The sequence below is a fragment of the Musa acuminata genome, unplaced genomic scaffold, assembly GCF_036884655.1.
Source record: "Musa acuminata AAA Group cultivar baxijiao unplaced genomic scaffold, Cavendish_Baxijiao_AAA HiC_scaffold_1138, whole genome shotgun sequence".
In the NCBI taxonomy this organism is placed as follows: domain Eukaryota; kingdom Viridiplantae; phylum Streptophyta; class Magnoliopsida; order Zingiberales; family Musaceae; genus Musa; species Musa acuminata.
Genome location: NW_027021350.1, coordinates 4132502 through 4153833, shown reverse-complemented (window position 1 = coordinate 4153833; position 21332 = coordinate 4132502). Strand labels below are relative to the sequence as shown.

The following is a 21332-nucleotide window of genomic DNA, read 5'->3' as shown; positions in this document are numbered from 1 at the left end:
GCAGCGAACAGGATGAGCGAGAAGTTGGCAACTCTCCGCGAGCGGAGGAAGCGCAATCTGGTGCGCTAACTGAGAAAAAGAGTCATAAGGAGAGACTCACGACGGCGGAAACCCGCCTGGATGTTCTGGAAGCGAGCATGGAGGAACTCTACCATGGCCAACAAAGACTTGTTGGGGTAGAGAGCTCGCAAGAGGAAGCGGAGTCCCGGATCGACAAGGTCGAGGCCCTAGTCGACCGATTGTCCGATGACACCAAGGACTCCGTGCAGCACTTACAGGATGTTGTGGCGGAACTCACTGCAAAGGTGGCCATGCTCACAAGAACGCTAAATGCGGGAGGAGGCAACACCCGCGCTGCACCGCCACAAAATTTGAGGGCACCTGAGCCTCATGGATATGGAGGGGCCAGAGATGCCAAAGAGCTCGAGAACTTTCTGTTTGACATGGAACAATACTTCCGAGCTACGAGGCCCGATTCTGAAGATACCAAAGTTTCTATAGCAACAATGTATCTGAACGGAGATGCAAAACTTTGGTGGCGAACTCGTTGGGAGGAGATCCAACAGGGTCGGTGTCGAGTCGACACATGGGAAGACTTGAAGCGGAAGTTGAGAACTCAGTTCCTACCGGAGAACACAGAGTTCGTCGCAAGAAGGAAGTTGAGATAACTCCGCCAAAGTACCACCATTCGAGACTATGTGAAGCAGTTCTCTACACTAATGCTGGACATACAGGACATGTCCGAGAAGGACAAGTTGTTCAGCTTCCTTGATGGTTTGAAACCATGGGCTCAACAGGAGCTGAATCGAAGGAATGTTACCGACGTGGTCGGGGCAATTGCAGCTGCAGAAAGGCTCACCGACTTTGTTTCCTCTGAAGACCCAGCGAGAAGGAAACAATCTTCAAGCAATCGCCCTCCAAAACATTCTCGAGGGAAGGAGCTCGGGGGCGAACAGAAGAAGAAGAGCTCCCACAAAGGGCCGAACCCGAAAAGCAAGGCCTCAAAACCTGGAGGATGTTTCTTGTGCGGAGGACCGCACATGGTAAGGGAGTGCCCACAAAAACAGGCACTCAATGCTTTGACAGCTTCCATCCACCCTCCCCGATCGGACAAGGGCAAAGCTGTTGCTCTTAGTTCAAGCAGTTCTGAATCCAGCAGCGATGACGAAGAGTCGCAAGGACCCCGAATGGGAGCTATGCATTTGTTGAACGCTATGCGGGGTCAAGTGGGGGAGAACATCAAGACAAAGCAACAGAAAGCAGGGAGTAGTGAATTGATGTATGTGGACATCAAGCTGAATGGCCAATCGACCCGTGCAATGGTGGATACGGGCGCTACCCACAACTTCATAGCCGATCGTGAAGCACAATGACTTGGGTTGATATTGGAGAAGAGCCCAAGCCGAATGAAGGCGGTGAACTCGGAGGCCAAGCGAATCTCCGGGTTGGCGAAGGGAGTTCCCATCAAAATCGGAACATGGAGCGGGAATACCAACATGATGGCCGTGCCACTAGACGACTTCCAAGTGATTCTTGGAATGGAGTTTATGCACGCGGCGAAGTTGGTGCCGATGCCGTTCTTGAATTCCCTATGTATGATGGGAGGCGATGACCCCTACGTGGTTCCCGTCTCTCGGAGAGGAACCAAGGAGCCCCAACACATTTCGGCATTACAATTGAAGAAAGGGGTGCGAAAGGGCGAATTGACATTCGTGGCTGCTATGAAGCTAGAGCCACTCAATGAAGAGGCCATTCAAGAACCTGCTGTGGTGGCGAACGTCCTGAAGGAGTTCAAAGACGTTATGCCACCCGAGTTGCCGAAGACTCTTCTACCGCGCAGAGGCGTGGATCACAGTATCGAGCTGGAGCCAGGAGTAAAGCCTCCAGCGAGACCACCCTACCGCATGCCCCCGCCAGAGTTGGCAGAACTCAGGAAGCAGTTAGGTGAACTGCTAAGCGGTGGTCTCATCCGCAGCTCAAAAACACCTTTCGGAGCTCCAGTTCTCTTCCAGAAGAAACAAGATGGGAGCCTCCGATTATACGTCGACTACCGAGCCCTCAACAAAGTAACAGTGAAGAACAAGTATCCCATCCCGCACATTGCGGACTTGTTCGATCAATTGGGCAAGGCGAAGTATTTCTCAAAACTCGACCTTCGGTCGAGATATTGGCAGGTGCGCATTGCGGAAGGCGACGAAGCAAAGACTACTTGTGTGACCAGATATGGAGCGTTTGAGTTCTTGGTGATGCCTTTCGGCTTAACCAACGCTCCGGCCACATTCTGTACTCTTATGAACCAGCTATTCAAGGAGTATTTGGATAAGTTCGTGGTCGTCTACTTGGACGATATCGTCGTCTACAGCCAAACGCTCGAGGAGCACGTCAAGCACCTTCGGACGATTTTCAAGGTTCTCAGGGAGAACACTTTGTTCGTAAAAAGGGAGAAATGCTACTTTGCTCAAACTGAGATCCTATTCTTGGGGCATCGAATCGGTGATGGCTCCATTCGGATGGATAAGTCGAAGGTGCAAGCAATTGCGGAATGGCGAACTCCAAAGAAGGTGCCAGAGTTGAGATCCTTCCTTGGTTTCGTCAACTACTATCGACGCTTCATTACGGGATATTCGAAGCGGGCAACCCCACTGACGGAGTTGAAGGAGCAGCCTTGGAAGTGGTCTGACAAATATGAGATGGCATTCCAAGATCTGAAGGCTGCTGTTCTGGAAGAACCAGTGCTCAAATTGCCAAAGTATGGAGAGCCCTTTGAAGTCCATACAGATGCTTCGGACTTTGCTATTGGTGGAGTACTCATGCAAGAAGGTCATCCGGTGGCCTACGAGAGCCGCAAACTCAACGAGACCGAGAGGCGGTATCCAGTGCATGAGAAGGAGATGACAGCGGTGATCCACTGCCTACGAGTTTGGCGACACTACCTCCTCGGGTCGCGATTTGTGCTGAGGACAGACAACATCGCCCTGAGCTATTTCCAAACTCAGAAGAAGCTCTCCCCAAAGCAGGCACGGTGGCAGGACTTCCTGGCTGAATTTGATATGGCAATGGAGTACAAGCCCGGGAAGGCGAATGTCGTGGCCGATGCGCTGAGTCGGAAAGTGGAATGCGTGAATGCTGCACAACTGGAGGGCAGAGGCCAAGCAAGTCAGTTACACTCCAACTTCCTTTCCCGAATCAGAGATGGACTGTATAGTGATCCCCAGGCAGTTATCCTGATGCAGCTCATCAAAGAAGGTAAGGCACGACGATTTTGGGTCCAGGAGGGACTTGTTTACACAAAAGGGAATAGGGTTTATGTTCCCCGAGTGGACAATTTAAGGCGTAAACTCTTAAAAGAGTGTCACGATTCCCTTTGGGCTGGACATCCCGGCATTCACAGAACGTTGGCTCTCGTGGAGAGGGCCTTCTACTGGCCAAAGATGGGGATTGATGTGGAGGAGTATGTTCGAACATGCCTTACTTGCCAACAAGACAAGGTGGAGCAGCGGAAGCCGGTGGGACTTTTGGAGCCGTTGCCCGTACCAGAAAGGCCATGGGAGAGCATTTCCTTAGACTTCATATCAAGCTTGCCGCCTGTAGGAGGACTTGGATCGATACTTGTGGTGGTCGATCGGTTTTCAAAGTATGCAACTTTCATTGCTGCTCCCCTACACTGTTCAGCTGAAGAGGCGGCCAGACTGATGATGAAGGGTGTAGTGAAGTATTGGGGAGTCCCACACAATATCGTTAGTGATCGAGACGATCGGTTCCTGGGACGATTCTGGACCGAGCTGTTCAAATTGTTGGGGTCAAAGTTATACTTCTCTACAAGCCTCCACCCCTAGACGGATGGCCAGACTGAAAGAATAAATTCGCTCTTAGAGCAGTATCTCCGGCACTACGTGAGTGCCAATCAACGAGATTGGGTGAAGCTGTTGGACATCGCCCAATTCTCCTACAACTTGCAGCTGAGCTCTGCATCCAACAAGAGCCCCTTTGAAATTATCACAGGACAACAACCGTCGACTCCGCACACTATGGCAATTGGGTATACTGGGAGTAGTCCATCAGCCTATCATTTCGCAAAGGAGTGGCATCGAAATGCAGATATTGCGCGGGCTTACTTGGAGAAGGCGGCAAAACGGATGAAAAAGTGGGCAGACTTGGGAAGGCGACCACAAGAGTTCAAAGTTGGCGATTTGGTGTTGGTAAAGCTCCAACCAGCATCACTCCAATTCTTCAGGAAAAGAGTCCACAAAGGATTGGTGCGTAAGTATGAAGGGCCCTTCCCAATTATCAGCAGAGTAGGCAATGTTTCTTACAAGTTGCAGCTGCCGGCGTAGTTCAAAATTCACAACGTTCTTCACGCCAGCAACCTGAAGGCCTACCATTCGGATCCGCAAGATGCTTCTCGAAGTGTTCCAACTCGGCTACCTCCCATCACAGCCTCCTATGAGAAGCGAGTGGAAACCATTCTGGCGGATCGCAAGACAAAGCTACCCAACGGAGCGGAGCAGACAGAGTACTTGGTGAAGTGGCGAAAGCTTCCCCGAACTGAAGCCAGTTGGGAGCCTGAAGACGCCCTGCGACATGAAGAAGAAGTCATCAACAACTACCAACAAGCGTCGACGAGGGCGTCGACAGTTTAAGTGGGGGAGAATGTCACGAACGGTCGTCGCGCACCCGCAACAACTCCGTTCAACGAACCGTTCGTCGCTCACACCCGCATGTACAGCTGCTTGACAGCATGTTTTCTTATGGTTTTGGGTCATTTTGCTTGTAAATATGTAAGTTCGAACAAGCTACAGCGTTGCAAAGCGATCGTTCACCGAACCGAGCAAAACAGCCCCAAAACAGCTCTGTTTTCGCGTGCCGCGGGAGGTGAGCGGAGAGCTGCCTCCGCTCACCAAAATGTCAGCCATCTCAGACCCCAGGAACCTCCCGGGTGGCACATGGCTGGATGGGGCTTCGGTTATATACCGGGCGTTGAACACTCTTTCGCAAGTTCGCACGTGACCTTTACGGGAACTTGGTTTTGCGCCCGGGACCAGGTGAGCGGCTGTTTGTGGGCTTGCAGCTGTTCGTTCATCCTTGAAAGCCTTGTTTTTCTCCCTCTCCCTCTTTTCTCTTGTGCACACAAGGTGTTCGTCGAATTGCTTGTAAAGCTTCCCTTTTCGCGAGACTTCGGGACTTGTCCGTTCCTCGTTCTTTCGATCTAACTTTCTTTCTCTTTTACAGGTCCTTCGGGACCTGCGAGAGGTTACAAAGTGGCTGATCCTTGCGGAGCAAGATCGCAAGGGCGAAGCGCGACTTAGGCAACGTAAGCTAAGTTCGCGTCTTTGCCACAAGGGTGACTCGCGACTTAGGCAACGCAAGCTAAGTTCGCGTCTTTGGCCGCAAGGGTGCCTCACGCCTTAGGCAATTCCAGCTAAGGTCGTGACAGACCGGTACAAGCAGTATGTACCAGCCCGTCAGCAAATCGGTACGCAAACTGCCTGCTACCGGGTGGTATTAGTCATTTGGCCCCATATCGAGTTAGAATTCGGCTCTCATGGCGGGGGTAGAGCAATGGTGTTATTTTATTAACTTCTCACCAGGACCAGAATCCTCTCTCCCTCACTCTCGTGGCGGTGCCCACTTCCTCGTCTCTCTTCTAGGATTTCTCCTTCCCTCCAGCCACCCTCTCCAAGGTTTGGGCCATCCGATCGTTTTCGGAATCGCCCGCTACTCCAGCTCCTCCATGACCTCTAGATCCAACCATGGCGGTTGTGGCCCTTGCTCCTTCTGCTAAATGTATCCTTCTACCGCCTGGGGAGTCGATTCGTTGTTTCTCAATCGGTTTTCGCTTTGATTTCGACCTTCTTTGACTGGATCTGCTTGTTCGATTGTTCTCCTATTCGTTTATTTGCCTAAAGACTGATTTGGCTATGTTATTTTAGATTTTTCAGGGTTTTCGTTGGGGTTTATGCTCAGATCGGATAGCTAAAGCCTAGTGAACGTTGCTCCTGTGGAGATTTTGCTTTTATTAGTGTGTTTAGGGTCGCCAAAATGAGATTTTGAACTATGGCACCAGTACTGGCCGGTAGTGTTTTCCTACCTTTAATATGTTTGTGTTGTAGAATTTATCGGGAGATTTTACACTTTGGTTTCGCTATGTTTAGGCGTACCACTCGGTATGCCCTGGTGTACTGCTCGATACGCTATACTGTACTATACCGAGCATAGCTCGGTACACCGGTACGGTATTGTATTCAGAACCTTGCTTTGTATTGAATTCTGTGCTTCATGTTCCCAACTTATCTTGTAACTTCTTGTCTATTAATTAAAAAGAATTTGCATTGTGTTGCTAAGCTCTTACCTTCTCACAGTGAATTTCAGGACCTGTATTTGGGGAGGATGATTAGTGAAGGACTTTATTATCTTGAAGAGGATGCTACTTGGAATGGACAAGCTCAATTGATAATAAATAACAATACCCTCTCTACTAGTAGTGAAATAATGTTGTGGCACTATAGATTAGGCCACCCAAGCTTTCCCTATTTGCAAAAGTTTTTGCCTTCAGTGTTTATAAACAATGCCAGTTCTCCATTTCAGTGTGAAATTTGTCAATTTGCTAAACATCAATGCATTGTTTTTCCCTCTCCACATTACAAAGAGTCTAAATATGACCTAGGTCAACCCTAACCAATCAAGATCTAACTCAAGCACCTAACTAGACCTATGGTAAGCTAAATCTAACGAAAAACCACGAATGTAGCCTAAAAACAAAAAAGAAAATATATCCCAAAAAATTTTAGACAGACTTTCTTCAAACCTCCTTTTAACAGAATCAAAACCAATCAAAAACAGTGATTTAAAAAGCGCTAGGCGCCAAGGTCCACAAACGCCCGAGGCGCTAGGCGCTCGCCCGAGCGAAGAGAGGTGCTAAATTATAAAAATATATAATATAATTATAAAAATATATAATATAATTATTTAAAATTATATAAATTATAAAAATATATAATATAATTATAACAATAATTTCAAATAAATAAAAATTAACAACATTAAAATCAAAATAATATATTATTAATCTATTAACAAAAAATTAATCATTTCAAAATTCAAATAAACTTAATATTAAGAGTATACTAAGCCTGATGGAGAAACGAGGAAGCAGCGGCGAGCGGCGGCAGCAGCGGCGGCGAGCGGCGGCAGCAGCAGCAGCGGCGAGCGGCGGCAGCGGGAAAGGGAAAGGGAGCGGAAGGCGCAAGCAGCGGGAGGCCTCGAGGGAGGCGCGAGCAGCGGGAAGGCTCGCGGGAGGGCTCGCGGGAGGCGTGAGCAGCGGGAGGGCTCGAGGGAGGCGCGAGCAGTGGGAAGGCTCACGGGAGGGCTCGCAGGAGACGTGAGCAACGAGAGGGCTCGCGGGAGGCGCGAGCAGCGGGAGGGCTCGCAGGAGGCGCAAGCAGCGAGAGGGCTCGCGGGAGGCGCGAGCAGCGGGAAGGCTCGCGGGAGGGCTCGCGGGAGGCGCGAGCAGCGACAACAGCGAGCAGCGGTAGCGGGAGTAGCGGCAGCGAGCGACGAGATCGCGATCGGGATCGGGATCGAGAGCGCCAACGGCAGCAGGTTAGTGTTGGGTTAGGGTTAGGGTTGGGGTTATATCGGTTTAGTTGGTTCGATTGAACCAACTAACAACCGAACCAGGATCGAACCAGACCTAAAATTCTGGTTCGGTCGCCTTGGTTTACCCAGGCGCTCGCCCGAAGCGCCCAGCGCCTGGGCTCGGGCGAGCGCCCAGGCAGCACCTGTTTGAAGCGCGCCGCCTGGGACATTAGCGAGGCGCTCGGGCCTCGCCTCGCCTCGCCCGAGCGCCTAGGCGAGCGCCCGAGCGCCTTTTGCAATCACTGATCAAAAGTATAGAAAAAAAGTAGAAGAAGAAAATATTCCTATTCTATCCACTATCTAGATTCTATTATGACTTGAGAATCACAATATAACTTTTAACAATGATAAACCCCTTGAAAGCCTTACAAAAAATATATACAGAGAGATGGTACAAGGTCAACAAACAATCAATAAAAGTTCAACCACATAGTCATCCAGATAGAAGAAATCAGAAAATGTGGAAGTTCTTCAACGGGAGAAATTCACAAAACAACAATTTCTAATCAACAAAAGACCTATTTGGAAAATAATTATTATATACTAAGCAGAAAGGACATAAAAAATGAGATTATCTGATAAAAACACAGCAAGTAGGCACCCATTAGCACTTCCTTGAACAATAGAATAGTTTCCAAATTAGGAACAGGAGAGTATAATAAAGAGCAGAAAATAAGTTAACAAAATTTAATTTATGAACGCAGAGCTCATACCATGGACATGCATGAATAGCTCTAAAAAAAATTCTTCTTGCTGCTGATGGGTTATGTGATATATTTGCTTCATATTCAAGGTAGCAGCGCCACAGTAACACAGACTTCTGCAACTTTTCATTAGCTAGTGCTTTCTCAAACAGACTATGAATCCTGTGTTCAGAACCAGCTCCACCAATTTCAAAGGATAATGCGAAAAGAAACATAATTACAGATGGATATCTGGGGAAATTGGCAAGCAAGATATGATTAGAAGGTGACTTTCAGCACCTATTGGAATGATGTGATATAATTACAAATTGAAGAATTTTTTGCGGTCCAACAAAGCAAAAACGAGCAAGAAAGCAAAATCAGTCCAATCATTATCTACCTAAGGATATAGGACCTACAGCTACTTGACATCAACATCCAGCATTGGAACTTTTTTTGTCACGATAATAGACACTTTAGTTTACAGCTATGAAATGCTTTCTGGTGCCCACTGAGAGTGGCCTTTTATGATTGCTCCATGTGCAACAAGTGCAAAACATATACCAACTTTCAGGAACTCCTAGTGACAACTAATATATAATTACATACAAGGTTCATGATACTGTCCAGCATGGTTCGGGACAAGCGATATTTACCAGTCTAGTAGCTTATTGGTGCATGGACGAAGGTAAATCAAATGGTACACCCATACCGGACCTGTACTAGAAATTCCATTTCCAACTGAAAATCTTGTAAAATAGTAATATCTAGTATAACAGCATGTTAAACTTACATATAAACAATGTTGGACGTACACTTGAAATGGTACGTGCTGGTCTGCCTACTGACCAGTATGCGGACAAACCTGTTTTGGACGGTACAAATAATATCAACCCAAAGCAGGTCAAGTTTGACCCAAACAATCAACTTTAGTGTTAAAACCTGACCTAGTGGTATAACTGACTTAACTTTATTGAGATTAAACCACTAACCAAAATGCTTAAGCTGAAGTTAACAGTAGTTCAATCATCAAGCCCGTATAAATCAATCATTCTCATAGCCCACTTTCAATATGGAACTAATCAAGGTATTACAATCTCCCTTACTTAAGGGCTTGGCCCAATGGTGGTTCCACGTTGTGACGTGCTCTCTGGCCTTGTCCACGAGTAGTCCTTTCCTACTCGAGCTCCTCACTATGCCCTAATACTAACTCAGCTTTGATACCAATTATTACAACCCGACCTGATGTGATAGTTAGCCTATTAACTTTGTTGAGGCCCAAACCATTGGCCAAAATACATAAGCTAAAGTTAACAGTAGTTCGCCCATTAGACTCTTATAAGTCAACCTTAGTTTTAACCCACTTCCGATATGGAACTAATCGGGTTGTTACATTTAAGAGGCATGAGAACTTGTTCGTAGGGATTTTTAGGCGCGATGAGCTACCTTGGTTCCTTTATTGCATAATCATTCAAAGCTTGCAAAGTTCATCTTTATATTTTACACTACCTAACAAGTATTCGCTAAAATGTTTGCTCGTGGGATCCTAAGTTTAATGGTTCTACTACCTCATTTTTTCTTTTGCAAATCCTTGGGAACCCTGAAAGATTATAAGGAGAGTAACCATTTGCAGACAGACATGTAAAAATATAACATGACTTAGGCTAACTAGCTAAGTCTGTGACATAATGCGCCTCACCTAGGCACCTAAGTGAGCGTCTGATGACCTCACTGCTTCTTATTACTACCAAAGATCATCTCCCAAAAAAAAATTCTTTTGTTAAACATCCATATTCCCTTTTCACGATATTGTCAAAGGCATTGGACACCAAAAGGCACAAGCATTCCAAAATGCCTGTGGTGCTAGGTTCTCGCTTAGGCACTCACCCGAGGAAAATGAGATGTTCACCAATATAAAAATTATAAAAAATATGAAACAGTTTTCAGTTATGCAATAATAATGCATTTTTAGATACTGCTGTAAGAAGAAAAATAGAATAGATTCTCCAATCTAGTTATACAATAATGGAACAGATGATTAATCAATTTAGTTAATCATTCTTAAAGTGATTAATCAATTTCCTATATCCTATCTGTCCAATAGATATAGTCATAGAGAGACAAAAGGTGAAGAAGGGAAGGAAAAGAGGGTTATTAATAGAGAGGAGGGAGGGGAGAAGAGGAGCTACATAAAGCACAGCAACAAGGCAGTAAGGTGGCAAGGTGGTGCAGCGAGCCGACAAGGTGAGGAAGTGAGGCGAGACAATAAGGTGAGGTGGCCAAGCAAGATGCTGAAATGTGGTAGCAAGGCAAGACGAGGCAGCAAGGTTTCTTTGCTAGGTTAACAGCAGGTCAGTCGGTTAGAACAGATCAATGTTTTCTTTTTCTCATCTTTTAAACCTATATAATAGAATCAACTTGCAAGTCCAAGCTACGATCCAATTAAACTGAATTGACTGACCAACTTTCATCTAGGTCATAGAATCAGAAGATCCTACATTCCGAATCACGATTACAATATTTATTGCCTGCGAGCACCTAGACCGCCCAGTTTGTAGGCTCAGGCACCTGCGTAGGCAGCAAACATGCGAAGTTGCCCAACTGAATCAGTTCAAAGTGCTCGGGGGCCAGTCACTAAGATATCATGAAGAATGCATCAAAGTCCATTGCACACAAAACACAAATGCCACAATGGTGTCACTTTTCTGGAGTATCAAGCCACTTAAATGCTATCCAACATGAAAAAAAAAGGTTCTAAATCTCATTTGTACAGGTTGACAAACCAGTTTTTACCAGTCCAACTAAGTACTGGTATCATTCATTCATTTTTATTATTTTATTACCTTATTCAATGACCTTGGGTATGGCAATATAGGTCAGTATGCTGCCCACTATACTGATATTGTATTGATCCAGTAGGTTGCCTATGTTAATTCTTAGCCAAAAGTTAAATCCTTGCACACAATCATAAAGATTTCAAAGAAAGAGCTTGAGTGACAGAAAACAATAGATCAAGTTAAAGTCCAACATAAATAAACTTAATTATTCTCCAGTCTTATTACGATAAACTGAGTCCAAAAGTTCAAATCAAATGTTGATAGATATACAATTCAAGGACAAATGATAAAATATTCAACTGTTCAAAAGAAAACATCATTACTACACTGTTCAGTTAAATTCAAACAAAAGATCAAGAAACTATAGGTTGTTTGAGATGAAGCCTTACCTTTGACAGCATTCATCAAATAAATGTCGCACTTTGCTTGACACACTATAATGGTAGTTCACTTGTAACATGGCTCTAAATGATTTTGGATTATAAGGATATATTTGATACCCTTGTAATGTGGTTTTCCATATCCTTGAGAACTTGAACTGTTTTAGATGTCTCTCGAGCACCTTAATGTAATAGACCCACAAGGATTCAAGTTGCAGGCTCTGACTTCTTCGCTCTGAAAAAGATTCAGTTCAGATTATCTAAAAATAAAAGATGGAACAATCTGCATACCTAGAAAAATCCCCTCTAATCCTAATATACTGAAGAACTGAATTCCCAACGAGAGTCACAACTGTAAAATCTTAAATGTAGTCATACCCAAAACTAACCCATCTATAGCAATGGAAAGTAGAGCTAACCAAATTAAAGTGCAAATCCTATGTATTGATTTTTTAAAAAGAATGGATGCTACGATAAACACTTTGTATGTGAAAGCTCCATGAAAAATTGCTAGCTTTTCATTCTAGTTCTCTGACTTACATTTTACATGCATGTTAAGAATTTTAATATCTTTCAAAACTAGTACCAAACACTATTTATTGGTTCAACTAGGTACCCACAATAAACATACAACTTAGTAACATTCAATAAATTGTCTTATTTTCTTCAATGATATCAGGTATCATGCTAGTCTAACAGGTTATCAGAACTATTAAATGAGTATTTAAAACCTTTATGTTAAGGATTGCAGTTTCAGTTATTGGACCCATGCTGGTTCATGGCCAAACCGGTCTGGGCCCAATCCGTTTCAGCATACTGACACATGATACATTAACCCTGTTCGTTTCGGCATCCTGACATGATACGAACATACCATGATATCATTGGGGGAGGGAGAGAAGAGGACAAAAAGAGGAGAGGAAGGAAGACGAGGAAGAATGAAGAAGAAGAAGAAGAAGAAGAAGAAGAAGAAGAAGAAGAAGAAGAAGAGAAGGATGAGGAGGAAGAAGAGGTTGAAGGAAGCGGAAGAAGAAGAAGAGGCAAAGGAGTATGGATGGCGGATTAAGATCTTGCATGGTTGGCAGATTAAGATCTTGCGAGAAGGGGGAAAAAAGAGGAGACGAAGGAAGACAAGGAAGAATGAAGAGGAAGAAGAAGAAGGATGAGGAGGAAGAAGAGGATGTAGGATGAGGAAAAAGAACAGAAGGCAGCGGAGGAAGAGATGGCATATAAGTGGCGGATTAAGATCTCGCAAGCATAAGGAGTCACAACCCAAACCCGAGTCAAAGGAAAAATGAATACTATATATAAATAGAACGGGACCGGAGCGCCCAGTTTGTGCTGGTCCATGTACCTGTCGGTGGTCAGACTATATTCAGCCGAACCATAACTTGATGCAAGTTAAGATTCATCATGACCTTCTTGAACTCAGACCATTACTATAAAGTAACGCACATTTAATTAGAGACCTCAGGATAAATAAAAATGGAATATAAACATAAACTAAGATGTAGTTATCATTCAGAAATGTCTAAATAATTACAATAAACTGTGGCTAATTCTAGTTAGTGTAACTACTCATGGTAGCTGGAAACTTAAAAAAACCAAAAATGTTAAAAAAGAAGAGAAGAAAAACAACAAACGAGCACCCATAAGAGAGGAAGTAAACAAATAAAACAAAAAGAAAAAAATCTGAATAATGATAAAGACAAACAACATACGAGCACCCATAGAGAGGAAGTAAATGAAAAAACCAAAAAAATCGAAGCTGAATAATGACAAAGATAAACAACATTCGAGCACCCATAAGATAAAAAAGAATCAAAGTTGAATAATGACAAAGACAAACAGAATATGCAGAGACCTTTTAATCACACCTTTCACCTGATTACCTACTCTATACTAGTTGATCATGTTTCCTTTCTCAAACTGAAGAGACCTCGACTTATTTAGCAAATAAATAAGATCAAAGAAATAAATGACATGAACCTCACTTAATAGTAGACCGTGTTAGTGAAAAAATATATATACTTGCTAAGGAGCATGGACACCTTCAAAAGGCTCACAAGGTGCAACTAAAGCTCACCTCAGGAAGGTTGAGCTTCAAACAAAGCTAAGCTCATGCAGAGTCTCAATGAGCCTTGCAATATTTGTTGTATTTTCCATGCATGGTACAACATAACGTTGCTCCTTTGCAACTTCACGAAAACAGCCTCTCTATATTTAAAGTTAAGGCTGTGTACATTGACCCTACCTGGATCTCTTATTAGTGGTAGCCTTATGAATTTTTATTTGTAGGATTTGCCATTATCTTGAATTCTTGACAATGGATTTTAAGACAAGTTGAGACAAAACAGAAAATAGCCTACCAGCAAAAAGGGTACATAATCAAAAGAGCACAGTAATATAATGCTCTATAAATCCGAAAATTGGTCCATCTATTTGCAATACTTATTTCCATTTGTCAATTTTGTTACTTTGGAGTTTGGACAAGCATTGGAATAATTAAATATAGCATTTTATTTGACATCAAGTTAGCATGAGATAAAAAGAAAATTATGTCATAACAAGTACCCAGGCATACTAGATGAAGTACCATTAGTTGAAAGAGAGAGATGAACTCGAATAAAGAAACAGAGGAGAAGAGAAGATGAATGACCTGGAAGTACCATTGAGAAGGCTTCCTCTATAACTTGAATACCAGTACAAGAATCATTGGTTAATGTCTCAAACAAACAAGCTGCACAGACAAAAGCAATAGAATGTTCCCCTATAGAACCACGAGCCCACAAATTTCGCAAGCTCCTAATTTGTTCTTTGAATCCTTGACGTGCTCTCAGGATCTGCAGAGGCGATGGTTGACAATTAAAAGGAGTATATTTCACATTCCCTCCCAAGCAAGACAAAATGTGAATTGCACGCTGCGAGAACAACTCAGTGTTGCTGCTAGAAGTGGATAGTGCTATTTCCATATCAGCATACCATAAGTACAGAAGTGGAACATTTTCACGAAGATCCTGATACATTGGTTTCAATCACAAAATATTAGAGAAACAGACATTGAGTTTGTCAAAAGTTCAGTTAGCTGCACAGCCTTAGTAACAAGTTATATGATGATAATTGCATCTTTACCAAAAACCATTTTTTGAGCTCCAAGAAACTAGAAAAGCAAAATATCTTTTTCAATATATTAGCAATTAATGGCTCCCAAAATAGATATAGACAACTTCAAACAGACTTGCACAAAATAAGTGTGAGTATAAGCAATAGAAAGTTATTGACAAACTAAAATCTCCTGCAATTATTTAACAGTTAAACATGAGGCTAGATTTGAATAGGCATTGTATTTCTGCAGATGCCTCCAAAACAAGAAGTCTTGATTACAATCACCGACCAGATAATTATGGTCAAAATATTTGCATAGCATATGCTATAGCTGATACACATTTATAGTGGGCAGACATCAAAAGATAGAAGCATTTTATAATAGTGGTACTAGCCAATTATAGATTATATATAAGTCAAATAATGAATTTGCTAAATGGTCCAGGAAAGGAAAAAGGGTTACCCCATTTTTATTGTATATGATATATTCCTAATTGAATTGAACGTTAATATGGAATACTATCAAACTGCATTCTGGATAGGAATGACCTATCGCCACGAGTTTGCTTCGAATCGAGTCCTTGCTCAAAATAAGCAAGAGTGCTTTGGAGGACATTAGATAAAATTCCCCCACATAAACAACATCATCACCTAGTTCTCTTGCAAGTGTCCTGTCTCCTCAAACATGAAAGGTAGAACCTAAATGACAAAATAAAGAAAAGATATACATATATACAAGGTTCGCTGTACCGTACTATACCGGCATTTCGACCCAGGCTCGGTATAGTACGGTACCGGTGTACCGGGCGGTACATCAGGGCATACCGAACGGTACACCCTGGTGTACCGAATAATTTTTTATTTTTTCATACTGTAGCAGTGCTACAGTATAGTACTGTAGCACTGTAGCGGTACCGGGCGGTCCGCGTACCGGTAACCTGTCGGACCGGTACATATCGCCCGGTACGGGTGGTATGTTTCGGTATGACAGACCTTTCATATATATATATATATATATATATATATATATATATATATATATATATATATATATATATATATATATCAATGTTTTTAATTTCGATATGTACCGCTAGATACAAGCGGTATGTACTAGTCTAAGAGCCTCTTGACATACGGACGGCCCACTACCAGACGATACCAAATTTTTGACCCTATATCGGGCGATACGGGACTGTATCGACCGGTAACGGTCCGACCTATACTAGGTGGTATCTATCGATTTTGACCATTACCGACTTATATCAATTTTCAAATGATCAATTTAATCGTTGGAGGAATCCTAAAGGGTTTTTAAACCCTTTCCTCCACCTTCTTTCAAGTCATTTCACTCTCATACTCTCTTAAATCCTCTCAAACTCATTTTTACTCACAATCTCTCTTTTATTCTCACATTTTCACTCTCCTAAACTCAACAAAGCAGCAATTTATGGATTGGATCAATTTAGGAGGATTAAGAAGGACTTTTTAACGAAGAGGTATGTATTCTCTTTCTAGATTTTTATTGATTTATAAGATGATTAAGCCTATTCTCTGTGATGTATGACTTAATAGGTCAAACGTTTATATTTTATGCACTTTAAGGATTGGATCATATGTTTGTGATGGTATAATAGGTTTTAATAAAAAAATTTAATGCTACGATCAGTGATTTTAATGATGATTTAATCGAAACTTGATTGATATTGGATCAATTCAATGTCCTTAATATCTATTAAGGTGTTTGACATGTTTATAGTGTTCCCAAGATTAAAGACATCAACGACTACGTTGTGAGATTAGAAGAGGAACATCTAGATGCCATCAACATGAAGGAATTCACATGATCCAGTTGGTAAAAGCACTACTACTCCCAACTCCAACAAAATAAACCCTGAACCTACCAAGCAAACTTTCATCAAAGATTGAACCAAGACAGGAAATGGGAATGGATTGACGAATACAGATGCACTTCTAATCACCATCATCCTGAGAAAGAACCTACACAAAATCTTCCTATGTGGTTGGTCATGATATGGGGATAAATACACCATATAGACAATGCTCTTGGGCTTTAGGTATCCACACCACAGCCTCATCAAGTAAATAACACATTTGTGTTGTCATTACCAGCTGCAAATTCAGGCAAATACTAGGAATTCATCAACCTCTCCAGTACAGAGCACCATCAGAAGTGGTCCAACCCATGCTACAATGCTCATGGCTATTTATGAACTTCAATGATATCAATAAATGCCTGTGCTCTCCTACAATGACTAGCACCACCAAATTCTCTGAGATGTCAACAGCCCTAGTATGGCTTCTACAACAGTGATTTAAAAAGCGTTATGTGCCAAAAGGCGTCAAGGTCCAAAAACGCCAGAGGCACTAGGCGCTCGCCCAAGCGCTCGCCCGAGCGAAGCGAGACATTAAAATATAAAAATATATAATTAATAAATATAATTATTTAAATAAAAATATTATATTAAATTAAAAAATCTTACAAAATCACAATATCATATTAATAAAAAAAATCTCAAAATTCAAAACAATAACAATAATTTTAAATAAATAAAAATTAGTAGTATTAAAATCAAAATAATATATTATTAATCTAATAAATAAAAAAATATTGTTACTAGTATACAATTAATAGTATGCTGTTAATATACTGTTAACAATATAATATCGAGTCAATGGGAGAAGAGGTAGCAGCGAGCGGCAAGAGCGACGATTAGTGACAATGGCAACGATAGCGGCAAGCAATGGCAGCGACAGCAGGGGCGGCGAGCAACGATAGTAGCAGCGAGTAGCTACAGCAGTAGTAGTAGCAGCGGTAGCAACGAGCGACGACAGCAGGAGCGATGAGTAGGGTTAGGGTTGGGGAAGTCGCGAGAGGGATGTTGGGAGGCTGATATCGGTGCTTTAGTTGGTTCAGTCGAACCAACTGAAGCACCGGAGACCGAACCAAACGTAAAACACTGGTTCGGTCGCCTGGTTTAACCCGGGCGCTCGCCCGAAGCACCCAACGCCTGGGCTCGGGCGAGCGCCTAGGCGACGCCTCTTTGAAGCGAGGCCGTCTCTTTGAAGCGAGATGCCTGGTCATGAAGCGAGGTGCTCGAGCCTCGCCTCGCCTCGCCTCTCCCGAGCGCCTAGGCGAGCGCCCAAGCGCCTATTGAAATCGCTGTTCTATAAGTATCCTACGGTGCTTAATGTCAGACAATAGGCTTTTGAACCACCTTAGCAACAAGTGATATAGAATTTCCAATAGTGACAATAGAATAATTGGCCAAATTATCAAGGTACTGCATCACAACATATGCTGCAGCAACATCTCAGCATTCCTTACACGAAAGAAAATTGATTTTCAACCAACAAGTTTCCTTAAGCCAAGTAGCTCCTCAATTGCACTGATACAACCAGAAAAGCAAAGTGATGCTAGCAGTTTTAGCCCTGGAATATCAGGCATACCAATAGAAGTGGTATCTCATATTGGAAACCCACTTGACTAAAAATTTTCGAGGGCAGTGATGAAACCAAGCCTTCAAGGACGACAAAATACATGGTGAATCATTACATGCTACAACAATAGAGATCAATGGATTATTATCACCAAGAACTGAAAAGGTAATCAATATACTTCCCTAACTCTCTAATCAAAATTTAAATGTCATGCTCATAGGTCAATTGAGGAAGTAATTACATGCTGAAATACTCAAAGCCTAGTAAATTGTTTGCATCAGCCGATGAGAACCTATTAGCTGAGGATCAACTTTCTTACCTAATGCAGCCACAAGCATGGACACAAATTGTTTGAAACCGAAAAAAAAAAGGTCACCCATGACTCCACTGATTGCATCAGTCAATGGCACCACCACCACCACTCCAATATTTAGAAATCTCATTCCGTACTATCCGGACAAGTACATTCTCTCACCACCATGCAATTTACTGCCTGCTTGAAAAGCTTCCCCATCAGTGCACAGAGACTAGATAACAGACCAACATACATTTCATTTAAACCGATCTTGAGAAACGAATTGGTTTGTAGAAAAGAGCCATTAAAATTTTTTGATCAATCCAGGTTACTGATAACTGATGAACTAACTAGATGCATCAATATGCCCATCAGTGTCCAAGGTGAGAAATACCTAGTCAATCTACTGCACTGATCTCAAGGAAGCTGAAACTACTATTGGTATGAAATAGTTAAACAAAGTGGCACTAACTTGATTTGACACTTCGACACAATGATAATCAAGTTTACACGATAGTTGAGTAGTTGAAGTAAGAACAAGCAGCCCTATTACAAAGTTCTAGATGTCGGACTTCCAAACTATCTTATGCTTTGGTTCGGCAATATCAATGCTCCACGACAAAGTAGATCTGAAAGGTGGTAACTTGTGATGAAGCACCACAAGCAAGAATTCATTCCCCTTCTTCGTGGACTAGAGGGAACCAGCCATCCACCCTGGAAACAAGGCAGATCATAAAGGTGGGAACTTGTGATGAAGCACCACAAGCAAGGACTCGTACCCCTCCTAAGTGGACTAGGGGGACCCAGCCATCCCTCGTGACTATATCAGTGTGTCTCCCGTCCAAGCTACAACCTTCAAAATGCATCCATATCCTCCCAATAAATGCCTCAACTCAATTTGAGCCCCTGTATTCAAGCTACTTTGATGGAGGTGTCTCTAACTGCAGTCGAACACGGGTCAAACTGATTCTATAGCCATCCCATGGTTGGCTTATATAAATTGAGTAGCATACTTTTGGATTTATTTAACCAGCCATCCCCCCTTTCACCCCATCTCCCTCTCCCCTTTCATCCCATCTCCCTCTCAAACACTCCTTTCTAACTCTCATTCTATTCCTAAACTATCCCAAAAGTCACCTAAATCTCTCTAATTTCCTTCTAAAACAATTAAGGGAGGTTGATTCTCACAAAAAGAAGAAGATCTGGTCCAATTTCTCTTCAAATCAAGGCATGCAATTAGGTTAGGAGTCTTAGGACAAATGTTCGTTCTTCCATATTAGGTTAGATCTCTTATATGTAGACTCAATCTTGGGTCTTTTTGTACTAAACTTATCACCAGATTATTAATGGTTTAAAACTATATTCATGATGATCAAGCCTTTATCCTCATGGATCTGGACTAAATCTAAATGGATCTAGCCTTGATCCTTGAAGATTTAGCTTAAATCTATCCTAACTTAGGGTTGAACCATTTGGATCTAGCCTGGAACTATGCAGAATCTAGTCTTGATCATCAACCACCTAGCTTAAATTCTAGATCCATTTAAATCTAGTTTAAATCTCCATTTTAATCTAGATCCATTATTGGCACTAAGATTTTAAATCTTTATCCAATATCAATACGGAGCCTTAATCGAACTCCCACAATGCTAAGACCATGTTATGTCTAAGTGTTCATCCAGTTCGATATCAGTTGAGTTAGGCAGTTTTAATTTCAGAGCACATTCAAACCTAGGAGAAATCAGAGAGTTGCAGGAGAAGAGAGAAGGAGATAACTCTTTCTTTGTCCCAATGTGCCAACAAACAATACACTGATGCATACAATCCTACCAAGAAGAGAGAGGGGACTAAGGAGAAGACAGAAGCAGAAGAGATGCAGGAGAAGAGGACAAGAGAGAGAGGAGGAAGCAGTGATTTAAAAAGTGCTAGGCGCTAAAAGGTGCCAAGGTCCCAAAATACCCGCGGCACTAGGCGCTCACCCAGGCACTCGCCCGAGCAAAATAAGGCACTAAAATATAAAAATATATTATATAATTAATAAATATAATTATTTAAATATAATATGATATTAAATTAAGAAAATCTTAAGTATAAACTCACGATATCACATTAACAAAAGTCTCAAAATTCAAAACAATAAATAAAGTTAGTAGTATTAAAATCGAAATAATATATTATTAATCTAATAAATAAAAAATACTGTTAACAGTATACTATTAGTATATTATTAGTGTTAACAGTATACTGAGTCAAGTGTGAGAAGAGTGTGAGAAGAGAAGAAATCGAGGCAGCTGACTAAGAGCAGCAACATTGGTGAACAGCAATAGTGGCAACAACGAGCAACGATAGTGGCAATGGTGAGCAACAACAATGGCAGCGACAGCGGAGCGTAGCGACAGCGACAGCGGCAGTAGAGAGAGGTAAAGTGGAGAGCAACGACAATGGAGAGTAGCGACAGCAGTAGCGACATCAGAAAGAAAATGTCGACGACGGGAGTCGGGTTAGGGTTGGGGAAGTCACGAGGGGCAGCGAAGAGAGGCTGATATCGATACTTTAGTTGGTTCGATTGAACCAACTAATGCAAATGCGACCGAACCAGACCTAACATGCTAGTTCGGTCGCCTGATTTAACCCGACTATCGCCCAAAGCGCTCAGCATCTGGGCTCGGGCAAGCCCCTAGGCGACGCCTCTTTGAAGCGTGTCGCCTGGATAGTAAACGAGGCGCTCGGGCCTCACCTCGCCTCGCCCGAGCGCCTTTTGAAATCACTGGGAGGAAGAAGAGAAAAAAAGGAAGAGGAGGCATGGGAGGTAGAGGAGAGGAGGCAGAGAAATACTAGGAGATTGGACAAACCGATGGTGATGAGCAAAAGGTAGGCACTGGGCGAGTACACACTTTGATATAAAGCATAAGCGGGTACACGCTTCAAACCCTAG

The 21332-nt window shown here is 42.6% G+C and overlaps 1 protein-coding gene across 6 annotated transcripts in view; it reads right to left on the bottom strand.

Annotated features, from left to right (window-relative positions):
• Positions 1-21332, bottom strand: part of LOC104000079 (uncharacterized) — a 42397-nt gene that overhangs the window by 4741 nt on the left and 16324 nt on the right. For 4 of the 6 annotated variants that reach the window (XM_018819943.2, XM_018819945.2, XM_018819944.2 and 1 more), the window contains exons 8-10: positions 14195-14552; positions 11545-11770; positions 8349-8570 (exon numbers count right to left, since the gene is read on the bottom strand). In XM_018819943.2, the coding sequence (XP_018675488.2) occupies positions 8349-8570; positions 11545-11770; positions 14195-14552 (806 nt within the window). The remainder of the gene's footprint in view (positions 1-8348; positions 8571-11544; positions 11771-14194; positions 14553-21332) is intronic. The other 2 variants (XM_018819947.2, XM_065179224.1) reach the window with 1 other exon arrangement.